Source organism: Sus scrofa, chromosome 5, assembly GCF_054392235.1.
Source record: "Sus scrofa isolate SSC_HxYL_T2T_F1_AM1 chromosome 5, Sscrofa_HxYL_maternal_Yorkshire_Landrace_v2.0, whole genome shotgun sequence".
In the NCBI taxonomy this organism is placed as follows: domain Eukaryota; kingdom Metazoa; phylum Chordata; class Mammalia; order Artiodactyla; family Suidae; genus Sus; species Sus scrofa.
The window spans coordinates 17,824,789-17,849,897 of record NC_139387.1 but is presented as its reverse complement, the minus strand read 5'-3'; the positions used below and the strand labels follow the sequence as shown (position 1 = coordinate 17,849,897).

Genomic DNA, 25,109 nt, shown 5'->3' with positions numbered 1-25,109 from the left:
GAGCAGGGAAAGGAGCAGGGCAACAGTGAGGGGACTCTGAAGAAAGAATAAGTAACATTTATTAAGCACCTCCTGTATACAAGTGCTTCCACGGGTCAGAGGAGATAGGAGATGGAGAAATCACCAAAGGTGTTGCAGGAGAGAAAACATAGCTGCCAGCTGCACACCACAAAGCTGGGAGATGCAAGTAAATGTGCTTTAAAGTATATACTTATGACTGGGTCACTATGCTGCACAGCAGAAATGGACACAACACGCTAAGTCACTACACGCTAATGAAAAGAAAATTTAAAAAGAAAAAAAAAATAGGAGTTCCCTTTGTGGCTCAGCAGAAACGAACCCAAGTAGTATCCACGAGGATACGGGTTCCATCCCTGGCCTCGTTCGAGGGGTTAAGGGTCCGGCACTGCTGTGCACTGTGGTGTAGGTCAAAGATGTGGCTTGGATCCCACGTTGCTGTGGCTGTGGCGTAGGCCAGAAGCTGTAGCTCTGATTCAAACCCTAACCTGGGAACTTCCATGTGCCATGGGGTGACCCTAAAAATAATAATAATAATAAATAAATAAATATCATCAAGAAGCTACAAAAATAATAAAGTAGCCCTGGCAGAGAAGCAAGGAGAGGTGGAACAGTGGAAAGGGGAGGCCTCTGAGTCAGGGCCAGGAGTGAATGGAGGCAGAGGGGCACAGCCCGGTGGAGAGAGAGGGATGGCAGCCCAAGATGGCAACACTGGGCTCCCTCGTCGCCTCCCACCTCCAACCAGCCCTTCAGCCTCAGGACATCTTTCTACCCATTCTGTCTTCACTAGTCACTAGGGCTGCTGTAATAAATTACTACACACTGGGTGGCTTAAAACAGCACAGCTGGAGTTCTCATCGTGGCACAGTGGTTAACGAATCCGACTAGGAATCATGAGGTTGCGGGTTCGGTCCCTGCCCTTGCTCAGTGGGTTAACGATCCGGCGTTGCCGTGAGCTGTGGTGTAGGTCAAAGACGCGGCTCGGATCCCGCGTTGCTGTGGCTCTGGCGTAGGCCGGTGGCTACAGCTCCGATTAGACCCCTAGCCTGGGAACCTCCATATGCCGCGGGAGCGGCCCAAGAAATAGCAAAAAGACAAAAAAAAAAAAAAAAAAAAAAAAAAACCACGGAAACAAAACAGCACAGCTAAGTTATTCTCCCACGGTTGTGGAAGCTGGAAGCCTGAAACCAAGCTGTCAGTAGGGCTGGTTCCTCCTAGAGGGTCTCAGGGGGATTCGTTCCACGAGTCTCTCCTAGCATCTGGGGCTGCAGGCAAACCTTGGTGCTCCTTGGCTCGTGGCGGCCCTTCAATCTGCCCTGTCCTTACCTGGCCTTTTCCTCTGTGTCTCTGGGTCTTGAATCCCTCTCTCCTTCCTTTTATGAGGTTACCTGCTGCCAGATTTAGGGCCCGCCCTAAATCTAGGATGATGATTTCTTCTTGAGAGCCTTAATTACAACTACTACTTTCAAAAGGGCCTTGTTCACAGGTACCAGGCGTGAGGACTTAGACACCTCTTTTGGGGCCAGGTGAGGACAGGGCAGAGATTGGAGGGCCGCCACGTGCCAAGGAACACCAAGGTTTGCCTCCGATCCCTTCTGGCAGCTGCTGCCTCAAGTGGTGACCTCTGTGCACATCCCTCCCACCCCCACCCCCACCCCCCAAGAAATGGTCTTCACACTGAGGGTCTTCATTCCCACTCCCAGGCTCCCAAGCCAGGCTGGAGAAATTCCAGAGCCGAGCTGACCAGATCCAGCCCCCACGTGCCATCCATCTGTCTACACTCAGGTCCAGCTACTCCCAGCAAACTTATGTTTGCCCTTTCACTGACTGTCCCCTGCCACAGACACACACACACACACACACACACACACACACACACACACACACACTCGGCTGAAAGGCTAAGATCCTTTCTTCCCAGCCCACCATCCCCAACCCCTCCCCAGGGTCTCTGCTTCCTTTTCTGGGAAAACCCTTCTTCCATTTGAAAGGGTGTCTTTTTGTTTTGTTGCTAGTTTGCTGTGCAGGACTTTTTAGTGTGACTTAGTCTCATTTGTTTACTTTTGCTTTTGTTTCCCTTGCCCGCAGAGATCTATCTAGAAACAGATTGCTAAGAATGATGTCCAAGAGTGTGCTGCCTAGGTTTTCTTCTAGGAGTTTTATGGTTTCCAGTCTTACAATTAAGTCTTTAATCCACAGTGAATTGATTTTTGTGTATGGTATGAGATAGTAGTCTAGTATCTTTTTTCTTTCTTTTTTTTCCTTTTTTTTTTTTTGGCCATGCCCACAGCATGTAGAAGTCCCGTGCTAGGGGTAGAACCCAAGCCACAGCAATGACAATGCTGGATCCTTAACCTCCTGAGCTGCCAGGGAACTCCAAGTTTCATTTTTAAGCTGTCCATTTTTCCTGACCCCATTTATTGAAGAGCTTATCCTTTCTACTCCTTTCTCCATTATATGTGCTTTGTTCCTTTGTTATAAATTAATTGCCCATATATGCATGGGTTTAGTTCTGAGGTCTCGATTCTGTTACATTGATCTATGCATCTGTCTTTCTGCCAATACTGTGCTTTTTTTTTTTTTTTGAGTTTAAATGCATTTTATTTTTAGACAATCTACATGACATGTTTTTTTTTCCTCAAAAACAATGCCTCCGCTCCAAAGAAAAATCAGTGTCAAAATAACGAGCTCAAGATGCCATCAGTCCCACTTGTCTAAGTCCTGGTGTTTTGTGGATGAAAAGCAGTGGCCAGCCAGTTATGACGACGGGTGATAGATCCGATCCCAACGGCCAAATTTGTTAACATTTTTCCATTTCTAAGCCATCCTTAAAGAAAATCATATATGGAGTCACACCATCCTCACGGTAGTCCAGCAGAGCAACCATGCCGTCTGGATTCATGTTTTCACCAATAAAGAACTGATAATTTTTGAAATTAGCAAGGATGTGCTTGATTTGTTCTGCAGCTCCTGTCATAAAAGGTTTTACTCTTTCTGGTCTCTGTTCTTCAATTTGATTGACCTCATATAATCTTTGATGTACTTCTTGTAGGCTTCCTTTGTGAAGCTGGTTTCCTGCAGGTGATGGTTCAGGACAATATCGATACCAGTGATTACTGTGCTTTCAGTACCTTCGCCCTCCGGCCCTTCAGCGGAGGCATTTCCACCAATGAGCAAGTCATCAATGTTATCCTCTGTCCTACTGACCATCTTCCCCTCCACCTCCAGACACAGCCCGTCCGCGATCTCCCGGATCTGGTATACGACGGAAAACATCTCATTGTGGCTGATGAGGCCCCGGTAGATGATCATGATGGTGGCTGGAGGGAGACGATGGCGGCGCTAGCTTAGCAGGAACCAGGAGCTCAGAGCGGGCGCAGTGCAGCCGGAGCGGCACTCCGGGGGAGGAGGGAGGGGGGAGCGGGCAGAAAAGCCTATTCTGTTTATGATGGCTTTGTAATATACTTTGAAATCAGGGTGTGTCATACCTCCAGCTTTGTTCTTTTTTCCTCAAGATTGCTTTTGCTACTCAGGGTCTTCTGTGGTTCCATTCAAATTTTGGAGTGTTTGGGGTTCTATTTCTGTGGGAAATGTCCTCAGGATTTTGGTAGGGACTGCACTGAAGAGGTGGATTGCTCTAGATAATATGGACAAGTTAACAGTGTTAATTCTTCCAGTCCATAAGCATGAATACATTTCCATCGAAGAAAGTGTCTTCTTCAATTTCTTTCAACAATACCTTACAGTTTTCAGTGCACAGGTCTTTCACCTCCTAGATTAAACTTATTCCTAGGTATTTTAGGTATCTTTTTGTTGCAGTTGTAAATAAAATTGTTTTCTTAATTTGTTTCTACTAGCTCACTGTTAGAGTATAGAACACAACAGATTTTTGTACCTTGCAACTTTACTACATTTGTTTATTATTTCTGATAATAACTAGTATTGGTGGCATCTTCAGGGTTTTCTATGTATATAAAATCATGTCATCTGCAAAGAGTGACAATTTTACTCCTTCTTTTCCAATTTAGATGACTTTTATTTCTTTTTCATGCCTAATTGTCCTGGATAAGACTTCCACTACTGTGTTTAATAAGAATAGTGAGAGCGGGCATCCTTATCTTATTCCTTGTTTCAGAGGGGTAGCTTTCAGCTTTTCACTGTTGAGTATGAGGTTACCTATTTCTCTGTTGAGTAGGTGCCACATGTGGCCTTTATTATGTTGAGGTACAACAGAGGTATACAATGATTATTTTTCTTGCATATTTTGCTTTTCGGGAGGTTAGTCGATGCGTCCGTCCCAGTAAGATGCGTCCTCCCTTGGCCTCCTCAGAGGCAGCCTCATCTCTTCCTAGGCCACCCTTCCCTGCTTTCTTCACCAGCCCCTTTCCTCCCTCTGATCCTAAAGCACTCTAGGTTGGCACCCACTGCTCCCTTTACAGACCTTGCCTCAGTCTCATTGTCCTGAACACATGTTACAAAATTCTTTTTTTTAATGGGAAATTAATATAATTTTTGCATATGGAAAAACAGTAAAGTATTTTTATTTATTTATTTGTGTTTTGTCTTTTTGAGGGCCGTATCCATGGCATATAGAGGTTCCCAGGCTAGGGGTCTAGTTGGAGCTGTTGCCACTGGCCTATACCATGGCCACAGCAACACCAGATCCTAGCCATGTCTGTGACCTACACCACAGCTCATGGTAACGCTGGATCCTTAACCCACTGAGCTAGGCCAGGAATCAAACCTGCAACCTCATGGTTCCTAGTCAGATTAGTTTCCACTGAGCCATGGCAGGAACTCCTTTTTTTTGTCTTTTGTCTTTTAGGGCCAAACCCACGGCATATGGAGATTCCCAGGCTAGGGGTCCAATCAGAGCTACAGCTGCCAGCCTACACCACAGCCACAGCAATGCAGGATCCGAGCTGCATCTGCGACCTACACCACAGCTCACGGCAACACTGGATCCTTAACCCACTGAGTGAGGCCAGGGATCAAACTGGCAACCTCTTGGTTCCCAGTTGGATTCATTTCTGCTGCACCACAATGGGAATGCCATAAAATTCTTGAATGCAGGGGATCCTTTGGGTTGGAGAGATACTAAATGAAAGTGTAAGATTCTATGGTTCTATTAAAGAATACTTTGCACAGCAGGGTGACCTTGTGGAACCCATCATGTCCAAGCAGGGGTACATGCTGAAATGGTAAGAAGGCTCAAATAATGTTCAGAAAAATTCACAGATGCTAAGTCCAAGGTGAATTAAGAAGAGCTGAGGGTGCCTGGAGACACGGTTCCTAACCCTTTCTTTGTAATAACCTTTATACATTTTCTTTCTAATAGATGTACATTATAGGGATCTTAGGAAATACATTAGTCTGAAAAAGACAGTCAGAGAAAGAAACAGAAAGGACTAAAAACAGACCGGGAGAGGAGCGGAAACAAATCAGACTAGGAACCATGAGGTGGCAGGTTTGATCCCTGGCCTTGATCAAGGATTCGTTGTAGGCTGGCAGCTTCAGCTCATTAGCTGGGAACTACCAGCTAATTACCCCTAGCTTGGGAACCTCCATATGCCGCAGGTGCAGCCTTAAAAAGACAAAAAGACAAAGACAAAAAAAAAAAAACAAAAAACACACAACTGGGAGATAGAAATCAAGTGTGTGCGCGCACGTGTGTGCACGTACACACACACACACACACACGCATTTTTTCTCCCCCCTCCCCACCCTGGGTCCTTCTGCTTTGGATATGGATTGATCAATATTTATTGTTTACATTATTGAGATTCTAAACCTTGGTGACCACTGAACTATGGTATACAATGATTATTTTTCTTGCATATTTTGCTTTTCTGGAGGTTAGTCATTGTTGCTGTTGTTAGTTGCTCGTTTGTTTAATTTTTATGTCCTTATAAGTAACTTATTTTTCAACACTCCCCTAAGTGGGTAAATATACTCTCGACATGTTCAGATATACTAGCCGTTCTATCAGTTTCATCTTATTGACACCATCTCCGCTCCTGGAATCTCCTGACTTGCCTGCCTTGCATTGGTTGCTCTAAAGATCTGCTGCACAACAACGTCCAGGAATATTCCTTCACCCCCACCCAGCGGATCCCCTCCACCACTTTCTGCTGTTAGAAACTAGCACTCAAGAGTCCATGAATTTCCCTTTTTTGGTTTCCTACCTCATTTTGGTAGAAAATATTTTCTAGTAGCTTCCTGAGAAAGAGCTCATTGAAGATAATATTTTTGGCTTCTTGCATGTCTGGAAATGTCTTCATTCTGTCTCCACACTTACTTAATCATTTGGCTGAGCATAGAATGGAAGGTTGGAGGAAATCATGTTGCTGCAGAATTTTCAAGGCACTGTTTCACTGCCTTCTAGGCTGCCGGCATGGCTGTTGAGAAATCCACTGCTGTTATGATCCTTGATCCTTTTTGCATGCTTCTTTTGTTTTATTTTATTTTTAATCTTTCTGGAAACATCATTCCCTTTTTGTCCTCAATGTTCTGAAAATCTACCATGTGGTATCTTGTTATGGAACTATTTTTATCCTTTATATACCTCCAGTTCTGAGAAATTTTCTTGAATTATTTAGTTGCTGATTCTTTGATTTCTTTGCTAGTTCTTGATAGACAGTTTGATAGTTCCCTCTGCTATCTCTTTCTGAAATTCCTATTATTATTTTACATCCAGACCTCTAGGTGGGACTTTTATCTTTCATCTTCTATTTCCCATCTCTGCCGTTTTTGCTCCACTTTGTGGAAGACTGCCTCCAACTGCTCTATGGAGTATTTAATCCGCTATCATATTTCTAACAACTCCCAACACTTCTTTTTGTTGTTTGTTTGTTTGTTTGTTTAGCCCACGCTGATGCATGTGGAAGTTCCTGGGCCAGGGGTCAAACCCGTGCCACGGCAGTGACCGGAGCTGCTGCAGTGACCATGCCAGATCCTTAACCCGCTGCACCATGAGAACTCTTTTTGTTCTTTAAATGTTCTTTTTTCCTAACATTTTGTTGTGAAAGTTTCTAAATGTATAGAAGAGTTGAAAGAATTTTATGGTAAACATTAACTATCACCTGGATTGAATGTTCTTTTTCTAGCTTGTTTCATGGATGTAATATCTCCCTTAATTCTTAGAGAATATTACTATTTTAGGACTTTTTAGATTTTTTTCCTCCTGGCATGGTCTTTACTCCTCTGATTTACTTTGTTGCCAGGCTACTTGACTCTGTTTTTCCTGTTAGAGACTTTCCTCAAATGCCTAATGATCTAGGGTCATCTGTTCTACTTCCAGAGTAGGCAATAGGAAGTCCATCCCCACCTAGTAGTTTTCCTGCCAAAAATCAAATCTGAATCTGATCAAGATTCTAAAGTTAACCGAGAGTTTATATAGACCACAAAGCTCGAGAAACTTATTAAATGACTTCCCAGAATATGGGAAATGCTACAGGGCAAAATAGCTAATGTCTGAGGGGGGAAAAAAAAGAAAAAGAAAGTGGGCACCTGCAGATTCAAAGTACAGAGGTACAGAAGAAATAAGACTTGCTGTATGTTGGAGCTGAGTAACAGGTACATAGAAGTCATACCATTCTCTCTACTTTCACATAGGCTTGAAATCTTGTATTGAATTTTCTTCCTTTTTCAGGGCCTCACCTGCAGCCTATGGAAGTTCCCAGGGTTGTGACCTACACCACAGCCACAGTAATGCCAGATCCAAGCCACATCTGTGATCTATGCCGCAGCTTGCAGCAACAAGGAATCCTTAACTCACTGATCGAGGCCAGGGATCTAACCCGCATCCTCATGGATACTAGTGAGGTTCATAAACCACTGAGCCACAGTGGGAACTCCAAAATCTTCTATTTGAAAAAGAAGGAATGGGGAACTAAAAAGCTCTGAGCTGGAGGTGGGCTTGCCCCTGTGAGCTTCATTGGCTTGTGTTCTGATTGGGCCATTTCCTTAAGGAACCCCAGATATTAGTAAATGTCCCCAAGAAGGTTCTCCAAACCCTCCTACTTGAAGGGTGTAATCCTGGCTGCCTGTGATCTGGAAAGTGGTAGATCAAGAAACCTGCCATTTTCAACATTCCATGTGTAAACGTTCACTTAAGCCCCCCAAAAGTTATCCTTGCCTCCAGGGGGCTGATGTCCCCCAGACCAGGGATCCTCTATCCGACCCCATACTCTTTGCTGCTGGGGCTGCAGGAGGGCAGGGGCACGTGGTCAGATGGCAACGTTGAATGGTGGAGCCGGTGGGGTGTAACTGCTTCTCATATTGACTATCTAATAATTCCTCTTATTTTTTTTTAACTTTTTATTTTGAAATAGAGATGTATAAGAAGTCACACAAAGGTACAGCAAGGTGTCCTCAGCCCTTCACTGTTTCCCTTAGTGATTACATCTTATACAATTACACTGCACTGCCCAAACTGGGAAATTAACATTGGTACAATGTGTGTATATAGTTATGTGACATTTTAGCACATAGATTCATGTAGCCACCACTATAATAAAGATATAGGAAAGTGCCCCTGTGGCGCAGCAGGTGAAGGATCCGACATTGCTGTAATTAAAGCATGGATTGGATCCCTGGCCTGGGAACTTCCACATGCTATAGGTACAGCCACGTGCTACAGGTACAGCCAAAAAAAAAAAATACAGACCTATTCCACCATCACAAACATCTCCATTAACCTTGCCATGGTCACATCCACCCCCTTACATCCCTAACTCTAGCAAACCACTAATCTGTTTTCCATTTTCTGTAATTTTTTCATTACAAAAATATTATATAAATGGTTTGTATATAGTTTGTATCTTTTTGAATTTGGGGTGGTTTTTTTGTTTGGCTTTGTTTTTGTTTTTGTCTTTCCAGGCATATGGACATTCCCAGGCTAGGGGTCAAATCAGATCTGCAGCTGCCTGCCTACACCACAGCCATAGCAATGCTACCTCTGCAACCTACACCACAGCTCAAGAGCAAGGCCAGGGACTGAACCCACGTCCCCATGGATACTAGTCAGGTTCGCTCCCTCTGAGCCATGACAGGAACTCCCTTGAGATTTCTTTTAACTCAGCATAATGCTTCAACATCCACCCACGTTGTGTATGTATCAGCAGTTCATTCCTCTTTATTGTTGAGTACCAGTCCATGCTGTAGATGTTCCTCAGTTTGATTAATCATTCACTTGCTTGAGTACATGTTGGTTGTTTCCAGTTTTTAGCTATTACATATAAAGCCACTATGAACATCCACGTAAAGGTTTTGTGTGGATATAAGTTTTCATTTCTCCAGGATAATTGCTCAGGAGTGTGATTGATGGGTCATATGGTAAGTGAATTCATTTTTAAAAAAATAGACTTGTTGATATATAATTCACATACCATACAATTCACCTATTTAAGGTGTACAATTTAATCTTTTTAGTATATTTAGAGGGTGTGAATAAACCATCACCACAATCGATTTTCTTTAACCATAATCTATTTTTAGAACATTTCGTCCCCCCAAAAGAAACTCTATATCCATTAACAGCTAAACTTCATTCCTCCTAATTCTAGTCGTTGCTGTTATTTTAAGAATTTGCCAAACTATATTCCAGAGTGGCTATACCATTTGACAGTCTCACAACAATACATGACAGATTCAATTTCTCTGCATCCAAGAATTCCAAGCATTTGGTGTTGTCAATATGTTGGGATTTGGGGGTTGTTTTTTTGTTTGGCCGCATCTGCGGCATGTGGAAGTTCCCAGGACAGGGATCGAAGCCCAGCCACAGGAGTGAGGACGCCGATTTTCCAACCACTAGGCCATCAAGGAACACCTAATATGTTTTTATTTTCACCGTTCTAATAAGATGTATTGAGAGAGCTTGTGGTGGCCCTAGTTTGCATTTCTTTAACGGCTACTGATGTTTAATATCTTTTCATGTGTTTATTTGCCTTCAGTGAAATGGTTCCAGATGTTTTTAAGAGCTTCTAGATGGGTCTATGAAGTCTCTGAGAAGTAGGGTCCCCCCCACACACCCCACCTCTGACCCACACTAAATTGAGACAAAGAGAGGAATAAACTTTTATTGGGGTAGGCCACTGAGATTTGGAGGGTAATTTTTTACAGCACTTAGCCTACCTTGACCAATTTAGTTCCATCTTTGGAGAAACTGCCTTTACCTCCTGGGTCCCAGTTTCCTCGTCTGAAAATGAGGAGTTTGGAATGGGTATTCTATCGGTTGCCTTTCAGCTACAATACTCTCTTTAGAAATTATATGGTTATTATTTCCAAGTGGTTTAAAACTCTACCAGGATTAAGTGCAGCATTTCTCAACCATAATAACAATTAAATTCTCCATTCATAGATGGTTTGTGTTCCAAAAGTCCAGATATGAGTCCCTGGTTGAAATATTGTTTCTGTGCAGAAATAGATTTAATATTTTAAAATATACATAGATTCCTGCTTAACCCTCAGTTCTGAGGCCTCCTAAACCCCAGCTGGAGGCAGTGAGTGAGGTGGGAGAGCAGGGACTGAGCAGAAGCTCTGGGTGTGATTAGAGCAGGACAGGATGGGAGGGTAGGGGGAGCTGGACCACAGGCCAGGATGTCAGCGGCACAAGATTCCTTGGGAGTCCACAGAAGCCATTATACATGGCTGCAAGCTCAATTTTGACTACATGTAGTTCCTAACTTGAATTTTTTTTTTTTAATCATAGTTCATGTACCGTGTTGCACCATGATGAATGTTTTCAATTCAATATATACTTCATTTTAACTGTGCTTGAGTACATGTTCTGTGCAGGGCAGAGATGCATTTACCGTGGAGCTAATGAAGCTCAACCTTCAGGGCCCTCACTTGCACCCCAGGACCCTTCCAAGGCCCTAGTGTATTCCCAAGGTCATTTGATTTTTATAAAATGTGAAAAGGTGAGACATTTTAATTGCAGTAGATTAAGACTGCTGCCTAGGAGTTCCCACTGTGGTGCAACGGGATCAGCAGCATCTCTGGAGCGCTGGGACGCAGGTTCAATCCTCCCCAGCCCAGCACAGTGGATTAAGGATCCGGCATTGCCGCAGCTGTGGCATAGGTCGCAACGGCGACTCACATTGGACCCCTGACCTGGGAACTCCATATGCTGCAGGGCAGCCACAGACCCCAAAACTGCTACTTCCACTCTGACTTCCCCTCCTTCACATTGCCCCTCGCGTCAGATGGCCCTGGAATGGCCACAGGCATTCTTGGAATCCAGCTAAGGGGAAGTTAAGTTGGGGAAACACTCTGTTTAGGATCTATCCACACAGTTTACAGACACTGCCAACCAGGGTTGAGCTATTACAGCTATTACCTGCCACCCAGATGAAGGAATAGCTCCAGGAATCTCTTAACCGCCCATTGGGCTGACTCACCTCAAGTCGTGACCTGAAGGTGCAAGGCCAGTGTTCAAATCAGGATCTAAACGTGTCCTACTGCACCCAGGACCGGAAGCGTGTGGGAGTAGAAGTCAATCAAGTTTTGAAAATGTATGAAGCCAGAAGCTAGTCTGAAAAAAATTCTTCCAATCATCAGCTGTACAAAAACAGAAGCAGAGAATTCTGTCCTTATTGACATCCAGTCCAAAGAATTTTGTCCTGTCAGCAAAATATTCAGTAACACTGCACATATTGTTTATAAATGTAGCACAGATTCTTCTTTTCTTTCTTTTTCTTTCAGAGCCACACCTGTGGCATATGGAAGTTTCCAGGCTAGGGGTTGCATCGCAGCTGCAGCTGCCGGCCTACGCCAGAGCTTTCAGCAACTACAGATGCTTAACCCAATGAGTGAGGCCAGGGATCAAAGCCACATTCTCATGGACACCAGGTTGGGTTCTTAACCCACTGAGCCACAGGAACTCCCTCTTCTTTTCTTTTTTTGATAGGAACTGTTCAAAATACAGTTTATCAAAACAGCTATATTTACACTTTTTGATGATGTGACACAAACTACTGATATCAATGCAGATAATAAAAAACTCATAATACAGGGAGTTCCCGTCGTGGCGCAGTGGTTAACGAATCCGACTAGGAACCATGAGGTTGCGGGTTCGGTCCCTGCCCTTGCTCAGTGGGTTAACGATCCGGCGTTGCCATGAGCTGTGGTGTAGGTTGCAGACGCGGCTCGGATCCAGCGTTGCTGTGGCTCTGGCGTAGGCCGGTGGCTACAGCTCTGATTCGACCCCTAGCCTGGGAACCTCCATATGCCGCGGGAGCGGCCCAAGAAATAACAACAACAACAAAAGAAAAAAAAAAAAAACTCATAATACACCATTTATAGTTTTCAAAGACCAACTGGCTTGTAAATACAGTCAATTTGAAGAGAATATCTAAGGTTAATCCCTGCCCACGAAAATTTGAAATGCTCTGAAATCGCATAGCTCCTAGACGAAAGAAACGTGATCAGAGTTTTTCCCCGATTTGAGAATAAACTGAAATATTTACATGACACTGGTAACAACAAATCATGAACCTGAAATTTTCTGAATGATCAAATAATAAAACAAATTTGACTTGCCATGCTAAGACTGAATTATCTTTCTAGTCCTCTCTGTAAAATGGCATTTATCAAAGCATTACCACGTGAAAAAGCAATCAAAGCATGTGAGGCCAAAAAATGTAAGAAAAAAGTCACATTTAGGTGTGATTGGCATTTGATTTATCAAACTATTAGGAAAACTTTTGCGATATTCGTGGTATTTGTCAACTTTTTAAAAACTGTGATTTGTTGTGGTTTGTTCTCATTGTTCACAAATATTCACTTTCATACCTATCCTTTATGTGTGTACCTTTTTTTCCGTAAAGCACTACCCACCCCCACAACTGTATAAGCATCTGGCTCCAATAAAATCTGGTCAACTGCAGTGCAGAGCGTGCTCTTAGGTGCTACTAAAGCTATTTGAGGTAGGAGTTCCTGGCAGGGCTCAGCAGAAACAACTGACTAGTTACATGAGGACGAGGGTTCCATCCCCGGCCTTGCTCAGTGGGTTAAGGATCTGGCATTGCCGTGAGCTGTGGTGTAGGTCACAGACATGGCTTGGATCCCAAGTTGCTGTGGCTGTGATGTAGGCTAACAGCTGCAGCTCTGATTCGCCCCCTAGCCTGGGAACTACCATATGACATAGGTGTGGCCCTAAAAAAAAAAAAATTAAAAAAAAGCTGTGTAAGGTATTGGAGCTGAGTCTGATCAGGTCACTTGGGCTGATGAAGGTTCTGGAAAAAAAAATGGCCCAGCTAAAAAGCCACCAGAGTGAGTGGAACAGAAACGCCTCTTTACGGGCTCACCTCTGAGGCATTTCAGGTCCCCAGTAACATTACCAGGCCCACTCCTATCTTTGTTTCTTGAGGATCTCAGGATCAGGAGGAGCCTGCCATTCATTACCTAGGATTGTTGTCTATTTCTTTTTAGGTGAACAGTGTTTTGAGAAGTCCAAAATCATGCCCATGTCCTTAATGAAATTAAACTCTTTACTGGCAAAACGTTATATAGACTGTGTTTAAACAGACAAACAGAAAAGTATTTACAAAAGCAAGGTGATTCCTGGTCTTTGAAAATTAAGGATTGGAGTTCCCGACATGTGGCTCAGTGGGTTATGAACCTGACTAGTATCCATGAGGATTCAGGTTCAATCCCTGGCCTCACTCAGTGGGTTAAAGGATCCAGTGTTGGGGTGAGCTGTGGTGCAGGTCAAAGACGAGGCTGGGATCCTGCGTTGCCATGGCTGTGGCGTAGGCTGGCAGCTGTTAGCTCTGATTCAACCCCCAGCCTGGGAACTTCCATATGCTGCAGTTGCAGCCCTAAAAAGAAGGAAAAAAAAAAAAGAAAGAAAATTAAGGGTTGTCGAGTGTTTGTGCTAGCATCATCTAGTGACAAAAAAGGGTAAGCTCAGGTCACCAAAATCTGTCAAACACTGGGGAAATAGTGGTGTTGCTGTCCCCTGCACACCCTCTTTTTCTAGAAACTGTGCAGGATATCATGATTAACTCATTTTGGCTGGGACTTTTGGCCATTAACTTATGTCCCCTCTAATAGATCAGAGACAGATGAAAGTATGAAGTAAATACTGAGAGAAAAAGAGATAAGCCTATTTTAACCCTCTGATGGCACAACCTGAAGTTGTGCTTCAAGCCTTGGAAGAAGTTGAGCAAATCGCTGGCCTCATGAAGCTGGACACCCCTTTAAGGTGGTCATTCAGGTGGGTAGAGGTTAGCACAACTCTGCAGACCCCTGGCTGAATCTGTTGGCTGTTCTGGGCTATCCTGGCTGCTGACTAGAACCTTCGACCTAGGCTGATGCCCTGCCCCCACCCCCAGTTTCTCTCTTACTAGCTCTGTTTTTTTCTCATCTCTAGCTCTGCCCACATTTTGCCTAGCTCCTTTCCACAAGGTCTGTTTCAGTTCAGTTCTTTTCTTTTTTCCTTTTTAGTTTTCTCAAAACAGACCTGGCTTTAGTTGCCTACTTGCCTCCACAATGGCATTTGGGTGCTTTTTTTTTTTTTTTTTTTTTTAAACTTTATTTCACTGCGGCAAGAACACTTAATATAGATCTTTCTTAACAGGTTTTAAGTGTCCAGTACAGTACGGTTATCTATAGACACAATGTTGTACAGCAGATCTCTAGAACTTACTCACCTTGCATAAGTGAAAATTTATACCGGTTGACTAGCAACTCCACCTGCCCCTCACCCCAGCCCCTGGCAACTACCATTCTATTCTTTGCTTCTATGCGTTTGACTATTTTAGCTACCTTATATAAGGGAAATCATGCAGTAACTATCCTTCCATGACTGGCTTATTTAATTAGCATAATGTCCTCAAGGTTCATCCACTTTGTCACATATGGCAGGATTTCCTTAAGATGAATAATACTTCATTGTATGTATGTACCACATTTCTTTTATCTACTCATCTGCAGATGGACATTTAAGTCACTTCCACATCTCGGCTATTGGGAATAGTGTCACAACAGATATGTGAGTGCTAACATCTGAGATTCTGATTTCAATTCTTCTGGATAATTACCCAGAAACGGGATTGCTGGATCATGCAGTAGTTCTATTTTTAACTTTTTGAGGCACATCCATACTGTTTGCATAGAGGCTGTACCATTTCACATTTCTATCAACAATGTACCAGCTTTACACTTTCTCCACATCCTTGTCAACACCTCTGGTCTTTTGGTTTTGTTTTCATAATAGCCATTCTAACAAGTGTGAAGTGATATCTCACTGTGGCTTTGATTTGCATTTCCCTGATGATTAGTGACACTGAGCATCTTTTCATATACCTGTTGGTCATGTGTGTCTTCTTTTAGAAAAATGTCTATCCAAGTCCTCTGCCCATTTAAAAAATCAAATTATTAGGGTTTTTTTTTTTTTTTTTTTTTTTGCTTTTGAGTCATAGGAATTCCTTATATTTTTTTGGAAATCAATCCCTTATCGGATACATGGCTTGCAAATATTTTCTCCCATTCCATAGGCTGTCTTTTTACTGTATCAATGGTTTCTATTGCTGTATAGTTTTGACTTTGTAGTGTGACACAGTTGCACTTGTCTATTTTTGCTTTTGTTTGTGCTTTTGGCATCATATCCAGGAAATCACTGCCAAGATCAGTCCTGAAGCCTTTCCCCTATGATTTTTTTCTAGGAGTTATACAGTTTCAGGTCTTAAGTGCTTAATCCATTTTGAGTTGATTTTTGTGTAAGGGTCCCTTTTCATTCTTTTGCATATGAATATCCAATTTCCCAATACCCATTTGTTATGGAGTCTTCCTTCAACAAATATTTATCAAGTCTCTTTGGGCCAGGCATTAAGGTAGGCATAGGCTACCATATTTTCAAGGCTGATAAGAGCAAAGGTACATCCTGTGGAGTCAAAGTGCCTGGGTTCAAATCCTGGTACTATCATTTCTAACTGTGTCACCTTGAGCAAATTACTAACTTCATTGAGCCCCAAAGTCCTTAACAATATAAAGGTGATATTAAGTATGGTCCTTTCTTCACAAGGGTTGGTGTGAAAATTAATGCATGTAAAGGGCTTAGAAAAGTGTCTGGCGCCGGGTAAACATTTGTAAGTGCTGGCTCTTAAGGTACAGTCCATGCCTCTCAAGAGCTCACAGTCCACAGGTGCCCCTATCCACCTGTCCCACGTGACAGTCAGGGCCATGTGGGTCTTCTGGGCCCTGACTGTCACGTGGGACAGGTGGATAGGGGCACCTGTGGTACCTGGAATGACCGTAGTTCCTGGCTACCGTTTCCTGGAATCACAGGATGAACTGGGAGCAAGTTCCTGTGTCAGAGACTCACCGTGTGACCCTGGACGAGTAATTGCTACTCTCTAGCTTTGACTTTATGCATTTGTAAAGGAAGGAAGCTGAACCAAAACTGATTTCCAAATCCCAACAAACTCCTTGTTCTGGGTAGCCCAAGTTGAAACAATGTCAGCCTGGGCAACTCAACCTCTCTGTGCTTGTCCGACCAGAAAAATGGAAGGATATTACTAACCACCTCCTAGTTACAGCCAGGGTCCCACAAGGGAACGCCAACACCAAGCTTCCGCCCTCGTTCAGGGTAGGCCACCGTTTTACCCGCCAGCCTTTGTCATTCAGCGCACGCGCACTGGAGCCAAGACGGCGCTCGCCCCGCCCGTAGGTTCCCGACTTCCGGTTCCGCGGGGACCCAGAGGTCAGACTGAGACTCATGGCGGCGTCCAGGAAGCAGGCTACCGGGAGCGTTGACGAGGCTACGGCAGAAGAGGAACCACGAGTTCTAGAACCCGGGGCCGCCCCATTCGGAAATTTCCCTCATTATTCCCGCTTCCACCCTCCAGAGCAACGGCTCCGCCTCCTTCCCCCAGAGCTGCTTCGCCGACTCTTCCCTCAGAGTCCCGAGACAAGGCCGATCCTGGGGCTCGACGTGGGTTGTAACTCCGGGGTGAGTGACAGGGGAGGGATCGGACGTCGGCTGAGCCTAGAGGTTGGCGGCCTCACGTCCACTGGGGTTCTGGCCTGGGCGTGGCATCACATCCGTCACAACTTTCACAAAATAAGTTTTTAAAGGCATAGCGTTCGACCCCGTGCTGCTGCTATCTGACCTCCAGGATCCCAGCACCATCTCTTTTAGGACTCGTGGGGAGGAATCATTTTCAACTTTGGTTCCTAATTCCTGCGCCCCAGACGCCGTGCCAAACCGCGGGTGGAAAGGGCCACGTGTCTGGGCTTCTGGCGCTTGCCTCCTGTCCAGCGTGGCTGGCAATCAGGCTGGGGGAGAGGGCGCTTCCCGACACTCACGTTTGGAGCATGGAGTTGGGATTGGTTTACTGAGGGGTGACAGAATCATACCTGGAATTAAGATTCGTGTGAGAATTCCCTTGTGGAGCAGCAGGTTAAGGATCCGCTGATGTCACTGCTGTGGTTTGGGTCGCTGCTGTGGCGCGGGTTCGACCCCTGGCCCGGGAAGTTCCACATGCCTTGGGCACGACCAAAAAGGGGGAAAAAAAAAAAATCACGAATGAAACACAATGCAGAATGGACCCTGGAGCCAAGAGGATATTTATTTTAAAAGCAGTGAGTTGGCTGAGTATAGAAGTGACATTAAGAAAGAAAATAAAGCATCCTGCCAGAGGAAGGCATTGCCACGTTTTCTTACCACAAAGTATTCTTAGGCATACAATAATTATAGTCAGTCCACAAGTAAAACAGGGAAATGTCACTCTGACACCTATTTGTAGCCACTAGGATATTCTAGAGGAGCAGTCCTTCTGACCCTGTGATTACAAATGCTTCATAAGTTAGTACCATCACTCCATTCCAGGCTAGGAGTCGGATAAGGTGAGGAAAATTTTACTGTGTTGCTGGCCTTAGGCGGAAGAGACTTTGGTATGGAGTTGAGGGCTATAGGGGCACAGCTGGTAAATGGAAGGAGGACATTTAGGCTAAAAACTGGAGTGAACCGGTGGGTGGGTATCTGTCTATCCCTTGCAAACATTTCCTTGCTGTGATTGATACAGATACCAAAGGGAGGAAGCAAAGGAAAAGAGAGACCGCATTTAAGACTTTATTTTGGGGTTTATTTCCCCCCCCCCCACCCTTGCTTCATGCTGATGTTTTGGGACCAGGGATGGAAGCTGTGCCACAGCAGCAACCCAAGCCACTACAGTGACAATGCCACATCCTTAACTGACTGTGCCACAAGAGAACTCCAAGACTTGGGATTTCATGAAAGGCAGTAGGAAACCGAGAGAGATTTTGAAAGTGGTATTAATGCACCTTAGGGGCAAGGACATAGTTGCAGTTAAAAAGGGCAGTGGTTCCCTAACCTGGCTGTACATTTAGGGAATTTTTTTTTTTTTTTTTTTTTTTTTGTCTTTTGTCTTTTTGTTGTTGTTGTTGTTGCTATTTCTTTGGGCCGCTCCCGCGGCATATGGAGGTTCCCAGGCTAGGGGTTGAATCGGAGCTGTAGCCACCGGCCTACGCCAGAGCCACAGCAACGAGGGATCCGAGCCGCGTCTGCAACCTACACCACAGCTCACGGCAACGCCGGATCGTTAACCCACTGAGCAAGGGCAGGGACCGAACCCGCAACCTCATGGTTCCTAGTCGGATTCGTTAACCACTGCGCCACGACGGGAACTCCATAGGGAATTTTTTATTTTGCACTTAAGAAACATGCTTGTACTTGATAAAACAAAAAAGGGGGGGGATTCAAAATGCAAAGGGGCTTATAGTAAAAAGCAAGTCTCTATCCTTGACTCTGAATCCTCCTAATCCCCTACACAATGACAAAATAATTTCTTGGGAGTACATCCTATGTGTACACAAGCATTTATGTATATATAAATATAAATATGCTACCTCTTCTAGTTTTACAAATGGTAGCACACTGTTTTGCACCTTGCTTTTCACTTAATAATTTGGAGATCACTCATATCATTATGTTCTTTTTTTTTTTTTTTTGGCCACATCCATGGCATGTGGAAGTTCCCAGGCCAGGGATCGAATCCACACCACAGCAGCAACCCAAGCTGCTGCAGTGGTAACACCAGGTCCTTAACCCACTGAGCCACAGAGGAGCTCCTGCATTCTTTTTTTAGCAGCTTCATAATAATTGTGTAGATGATTATTGTGCAGTAATTTGGGAAGTGCTCTGTTTAAATTTTTAAAACTCCTAGGCCCCACTCTAGATCTAGTGAATCAGGATCTTGGGGGATTGAGCCCTTGAGTCTGTGCTTCCTTTTTAAGCTTCCAGGGGACTCTGGGATTGGGGAATTGAGGATGAAGAGATGTGATGGAGGAGGGACCCATCAGATAGGAGGAAGGAGACTTAATCAGATCCCTAGGTGATGTGTATGCCTGTTAAAGTCTGAGAAGCCTGGTATGGAGAACGGAACCTAAATGCAGACTCAATCTTGCCATGTATTAACCATGTGACATTGGACGGGTGACTAGCCTCTGAACCATAATTTTTGAGATATAGGGTTTTTTGGTGAATTGCGCCACACTTAAAAGTGCACAAAACACAAATTCACACCTTATGGATTATTATGAACCAGACCCGTTTATGCTACTGTCTGGATCAAGATTAAAACATTGTCAGCACCCAAAGAAGTCTCCCATATGCCTTTTCCTGCTCATAAACTCCTCTCTGCACCCAGAGGTGGTAACTAGCCCAACTTTTATTATTATTGTTTCCTTGCTTTATTTATTTATTTATTTATTTTACTTTTTGTCTTTTTGCCTTTTCTAGGGCTGCACCCATGGCATATGGAGGTTCCCAGGCTAGGGGTCTAATTGGAGCTGTAGCTGCCAAGCCTACACAGAGCCACAGCAACTCGAGATCCGAGCCACGTCTGCAACCTATGCCACAGCTCACCGCAACTCCGAATCCTTAACCACTGAGCAAGGTCAGGGATTGAACCCGCAACCTCATGGTTCTTAGTCGGATTCGTTAACCACTGAGCCACGACGGGAACTCCTGTTTCCTTGCCTTTTTTTATAGCTTACTATTTTTGTATCCGTAAACAATGTTGTTTTAAAAAATTTGTCCATTTTTGAACTTTATATAAATGGAAGCTTGCCATGTATTTTCTTTTGTGTCTTGCTTTTTTACTCAGCATTACGTATTTGTGTGAGTCATTCATGTTGCTGCACTGAGCTGAATTCCTTCATTTTTAATTGCTATCTGGTATTCTGTCTTAATTTGTGCTACTATTATTGGACATCTGGGTTGTTTCCACCCACACTTTATTCACCTGCACAAGGAGTATAAATATATTTCTCACAGGATTGTTGCACAGAGGAAATGAGGTAGTGAATAGAAAAATGCCTTGAAAAAACATTAGGACACAAATTTGCATTAGTTATGACTATAGAAGTCAGAGTTAGAGAAAGGAGATAGTTACTTGCTTACAAGTCAAAGCGGTGGTAAGATGATGAAAATCACAAATTGGATTTGGCTAGAAGGAGTTCAGCAGTGACTTTTGAGAGCAGTGGATGTAAAAGTAGAATAAGTCTCAGAAGAGGGTGGTGAAGCATAAGACAGGTAGCAGAATTGAAGCTGTAGAATGAAGGCTGAATGAGGAGTGTTTGAAATCCAGACTTGCCCAACCACAGGTCTGAAAAGTAGATTTTTTTTTTTTTTTTGGATAGGCAAGAAATAGATTTATTAAGATAGGACACTTGTGAGAGATGCAAGTGGGCAGGCACAGAAGCTCTGCTGAGAAGTAGATTTTTATAAGCTGGTGCTTGCTCTATTCCTCACCTTCCTGGTAAAGAGCACTGGTTATGCCACCCAAACCTTTTCGTCTTCCCTGGGGCCTGCAATGCCCCCAAAAGAAAGAGATAGTGAGTTTACCAGCATATTACTTGAGCTGGAAAATAACACTCTGGACTCCTTTGCTGTATCCATTGAGCTATAACTTTCAACCGTACAACCCATCAGTATCAGGAAAGTATAGACATGATGCATTATAGCCTGAGACCCCTGGAGGGCACTGAGCTCAAGCCCACTCCATAAAAAACTGTTTGGGGGTAACCTCCTTAGGCTATAGATTAGGAACCTTACAGCCTGTGAAGCCAGAAGTATGTGGCAGTCTCAATGGGAAGTTAGGAGTTATAGGTTTCTCTTCCATTCACTGGTTGAGAGCTGCAATGACAAAGCTCTTTTGGATTCCTCTAGGATTTGAGTGTGGCCCTATACAAACATTTCCTTTCCTTACATGATGGGGAGACCTGCTCAGATGCCTCAAGAGAACTCCATCTCCTCTGCTGCGACATAGATCCTGTCCTGGTGGAACGAGCTGAAAAAGAATGCCCTTTTCCTGATGGCTTGACTTTTATTACCCTGGACTTTATGAATCAAAAGACCCGGAAAGTTCTCTTGAGCTCTTTCTTAAGCCAGTTTGGACGCTCAGTTTTTGATATTGGCTTCTGCATGTCTATAACCATGTGGATTCATCTGAACCATGGGGACCAAGGTCTATGGGAGTTCCTGGCCCACCTTTCTTCCCTATGCCGCTACCTCCTTGTGGAGCCACAGCCCTGGAAGTGTTATCGGGCAGCTGCAAGGCGTCTTCGGAAGCTGGGCCTCCATGATTTTGACCACTTCCGCTCCCTTGCCATCCGAGGAGATATGGCCAATCAGATTGTGCAGATCTTGACCCAAGACCATGGCATGGAATTCGTATGCTGCTTTGGCAATACCAGCTGGGACCGAAGCCTTCTGCTCTTCAGGGCAAAACAAACCACAGAGACTCATCCCATCCCTGAATCACTGATAGAAGAAGGGAAAGAAAGGAACAGATTAAGATTCTGGAGACAGATGGGAGGGTTGGAAGACCAGGGTAGATATTAAAAGGGTTTTATATTAAGAATTAAGTTTACTCTCCGTAACTCCTGATAGTTAGGCAGCCTCAAAACCTGGCAGAAACTTTTAAAATATCCAAGACATGGAGTTCCTACTGTGGCACATTGGGTTAAAAATCTGACTACAGTGGCTTGGGTTGGATCCCCAACCTGGTGCAGTTGATTGAAGGATCCAGTGTTGCCTCAGTGTAGGTCCCAGCTGGGCTCAGATTCAGTCCCTGGCTTAGGAATTTCCACATGCCATGAGTGCAGCCATTTAAAAAAAATGTCCAAGACATGCAATTAAAAGAATCAGTATCTGGAGTTCCTGTCGTGACACAGTGGTTAACAAATCCAACTAGGAACCATGAGGTTGTGGGTTCGATCCCTGGCCTTGCTCAGTGGGTTAAGGATCTGGCGTTGCCATGAGCTGTGGTGTAGGTCACAAACGCAGCTCGGATCTGGCGTTGCTGTGGCTCTGGCGTAGGCCAGTGGCTATGGCTCCGATAAAAGAATCAGTGTCTGTTCCCCATTTGGGGGGATGATCCCTATGGAGAATACATCTGTGGAGTAATGATCTGGGCTGTCTGGAATGAAATGGCCCAGAGAAAGAGATCCTGGTTCTGGGGTATAGAAGGAGCCACTTTTGGTGTTTTTTTGTTTGTTTGTTTGTTTGTTTTCAGGAAGGCTTAGACCTGGTTAGCCTTAGAATGTATCCATTCCCTGGGCTCCTTGAATCTAATCTGCCTTCTTCAGGCATCTGGATTTACTCATCCTGTCTGTGAGGCAAAAATCTCACAATACAATCTGGAATGAAAAGTCACTTGCCTTGCTCAGGGAGAGCTTTGGTAGGAAATACAACTTTTCAGAGCAGGTCAAGTTTCCAGCATACCTGGGCTGAGCACAACTGTTACACAGTACTAGCCAAGATGCATTGATTAGTGTTTAAAAGATTTAAATTATGAATTCAAAATCTAACTGGTACAAATGAAATAAATGAAGTGGCATTGTATACAGTCTATCTACAATTATATTTTAAGTATAATAAAAGGGCCAAGTGTGGTTGAGAATGCCCTGTGAATCTGGGATAGATAAGAAACTTCTGCTTTTAACCACTCTGACCATGGAGGTTTCAACACAAGAAAAAGAACCTCACCCAGGCTTAAAACAGAAAGCATGCCAGTGAGTAAACTAATTCAGGACTTTTTTTGGTCAGTGTCTTCTGCCAAAGCACACCAGTATGGGGCGGAGGGGGTACACACCAGTATGGGGGAGGAAATACATACAGGGAAGCATATACAAAACGCAGTCCACAGTTGGATGGCACAACGTCACTGTTCTGGGATAGGTGTCACTGATGTCTGGCAGGTTTTGATTTTTAAAACACCCACAAGTCCACTCCAAGGGAAAGTGGAAGATAAAGAGTTGGTAGAGAGAAGATAGAAAAACTTAAGATATCTTGCTTAGAAGGGAGATTGGATTGATGCGTTTCAAAATCTCTAAAATCTTATTATTTTCTGAAGTGATGTTATAGAAGGAGGAACCAGGGACAAGAGAGTCTGAACCACCAATTAGAGGTTGGACCTCTTGAAGGAGAAGTTAGTAAAAGTTCCTACTGAGGAATTTGAATTCTTTGCATGAGAGAGCAGAAGCCAGAACAGTCCCTAAATAATAGGAGGATGAAACCAAAACCTTCATTTAGGAAAACCAGTTTTTCTATTTTGTGCAGGGTAATTGTGTGGTGTGGGCCATTTCCAATCTCAGTTGGACTCCAGTGCTACTTCAGAATCTTTTTATATTGCTGCTCCTGATGCCTTTCCTCCCATTGACTTCCAGACTCTTACCCTTCTTCAGGCTCTTTAGTCTAGTGCTGCTTCATAAATCTAAGCAGGCGACCTAACACCAACCAGCGCCATTCTTGTTTGCTGTGTCAGGAAGTCTTTTCTTGCCCTCAGTCTTGAACCCCTTCATCTTCCCTCCTTTTCACTTGGAAATTTACCCAAATAACCTCTGCCTAAGTTCCTTAGGCAATCCGAATCTCTGCTACTTCTCCTAAATTGTGTTTTAGTAAGGATCCCCGTTGTGTCTCCTTGGTCTCATTGGCTCCTATCCACCTACCAACACGCTCTGTTCGCTTTCATCTTCAGAGCCACCAACTGTTCCTGTGTCCTGTCTCCCCCCTCAAGCTTATTCAGGCTTTCCCTCCATCTCTTCGCCACCACAAACATGAGCACAGCCCTTGAAAGAACAGACACTACAGCCTCAGCTCCCTCACTCGCATTCATCTGTGACCTCCTGAACACCATACTCTGAGGCCTCTTTTTCAGTCTTTCTCTTGGGCCATGGAACCATTCAACACTATTGATCCCTTCTTCCTTATTGAACCATTCTCCCTTTATTCTCTTCCTATCTCTTAGTTTCTCTCTACCCTTTAAGCAAGTAGTTCAAATTTTAATTTACGTAAGAATTACCCAAGGAGTCCAGGACTCATCTCCAGAAACAGTGATTCAGACCAGAAATGGGGCTTAAGATTCTGGTTTGGTTTGGTTTGATTTGTTTCTTTTTGTTTGTTCGTGTTGGGGTTATGTTTGCATTTTTAAAATTGTAAAGTTTATGTAACATAAAATGTACAATTTTAACTTTTTTTGTTCCTTCTATGGCCACACCTGAGGCATATGGAGTTTTCCACGCTAGGGGTCAAATTGGAGCTGCAGCTGCCAGCCTACACCACAGCCACAGCAACACGGGATCCAAGCCACATCTTCAGCCTACACTGCAGCTGCAGTAATGCCAGATCCTTAACCCACTGAGCAAGGCCAGAGGTCGAACCCACATCCTCATGGATACTATTTGGGTTCTTAACCCGCTGAGCCACAGTGGGAACTCCCCAATTTTGACTATTTTTAAGTGCACATTCTGTGGCATTAAATACATTCACAATGAGGACTCATTTAAACAAGCACCCCATATGATTCTGATGCAAGTTGAAACAGGCCATTCTTTGATGCTTAGTGTACCTGAGGGCCCATCCAGTCCTCTCCTACATGTTTTTCCTGGGGTGAGTTCCTCCACTCCCAGCTACCTATATGCTAATAACCCCAAATCGTTCCAGGCCCCACCTCAACAGTTCCAGATTAATATTATTTCCTGTTTTGTATCATATTACCCTAGATAGTTCTTTGGCACATCAGCATATCCCAAAAGCAAACTCATTACCCTCATTCCAA

General features: G+C 44.0%; 1 protein-coding gene, 1 long non-coding RNA gene and 1 pseudogene across 6 annotated transcripts in view; 1 reads left to right on the top strand and 2 right to left on the bottom strand.

The window, feature by feature from the left end:
* The window catches only part of LOC102167177 (uncharacterized), a 44,275-nt gene extending 27,634 nt beyond the window's left edge, over positions 1–16,641 (bottom strand). For 4 of the 5 annotated variants that reach the window (XR_014803216.1, XR_014803217.1, XR_014803215.1 and 1 more), the window contains exons 1-2: positions 16,547–16,641; positions 11,421–11,580 (exon numbers count right to left, since the gene is read on the bottom strand). This is a non-coding gene — a long non-coding RNA (uncharacterized LOC102167177). The remainder of the gene's footprint in view (positions 1–11,420; positions 11,581–16,546) is intronic. The other variant, XR_014803219.1, reaches the window with a different exon arrangement.
* LOC110260659 (translationally-controlled tumor protein-like) lies at positions 2,589–3,377 on the bottom strand (annotated as a pseudogene).
* An 84-nt stretch (positions 16,642–16,725) lies between the features above and the next one.
* BCDIN3D (BCDIN3 domain containing RNA methyltransferase) lies at positions 16,726–24,521 on the top strand. Its single transcript, XM_005663848.4, has 2 exons — positions 16,726–16,975; positions 21,218–24,521. The coding sequence occupies exons 1-2, from the start codon at positions 16,742–16,744 to the stop codon at positions 21,890–21,892; spliced, it is 909 nt and encodes a 302-aa protein (XP_005663905.1). The 5' UTR covers positions 16,726–16,741; the 3' UTR covers positions 21,893–24,521.
* Positions 24,522–25,109: the final 588 nt, after the last annotated feature.

Excerpts from the sequence above, each read along its gene's own strand:
- BCDIN3D (XM_005663848.4), top strand. The coding sequence starts at position 16,742 with ATGGCGGCGTCCAGGAAGCAGGCTACCGGGAGCGTTGACGAGGCTACG. Across the intron at positions 16,976-21,217 it reads ACGTGGGTTGTAACTCCGGG|GATTTGAGTGTGGCCCTATA; the intron begins GTGAGTGACAGG and ends GGATTCCTCTAG.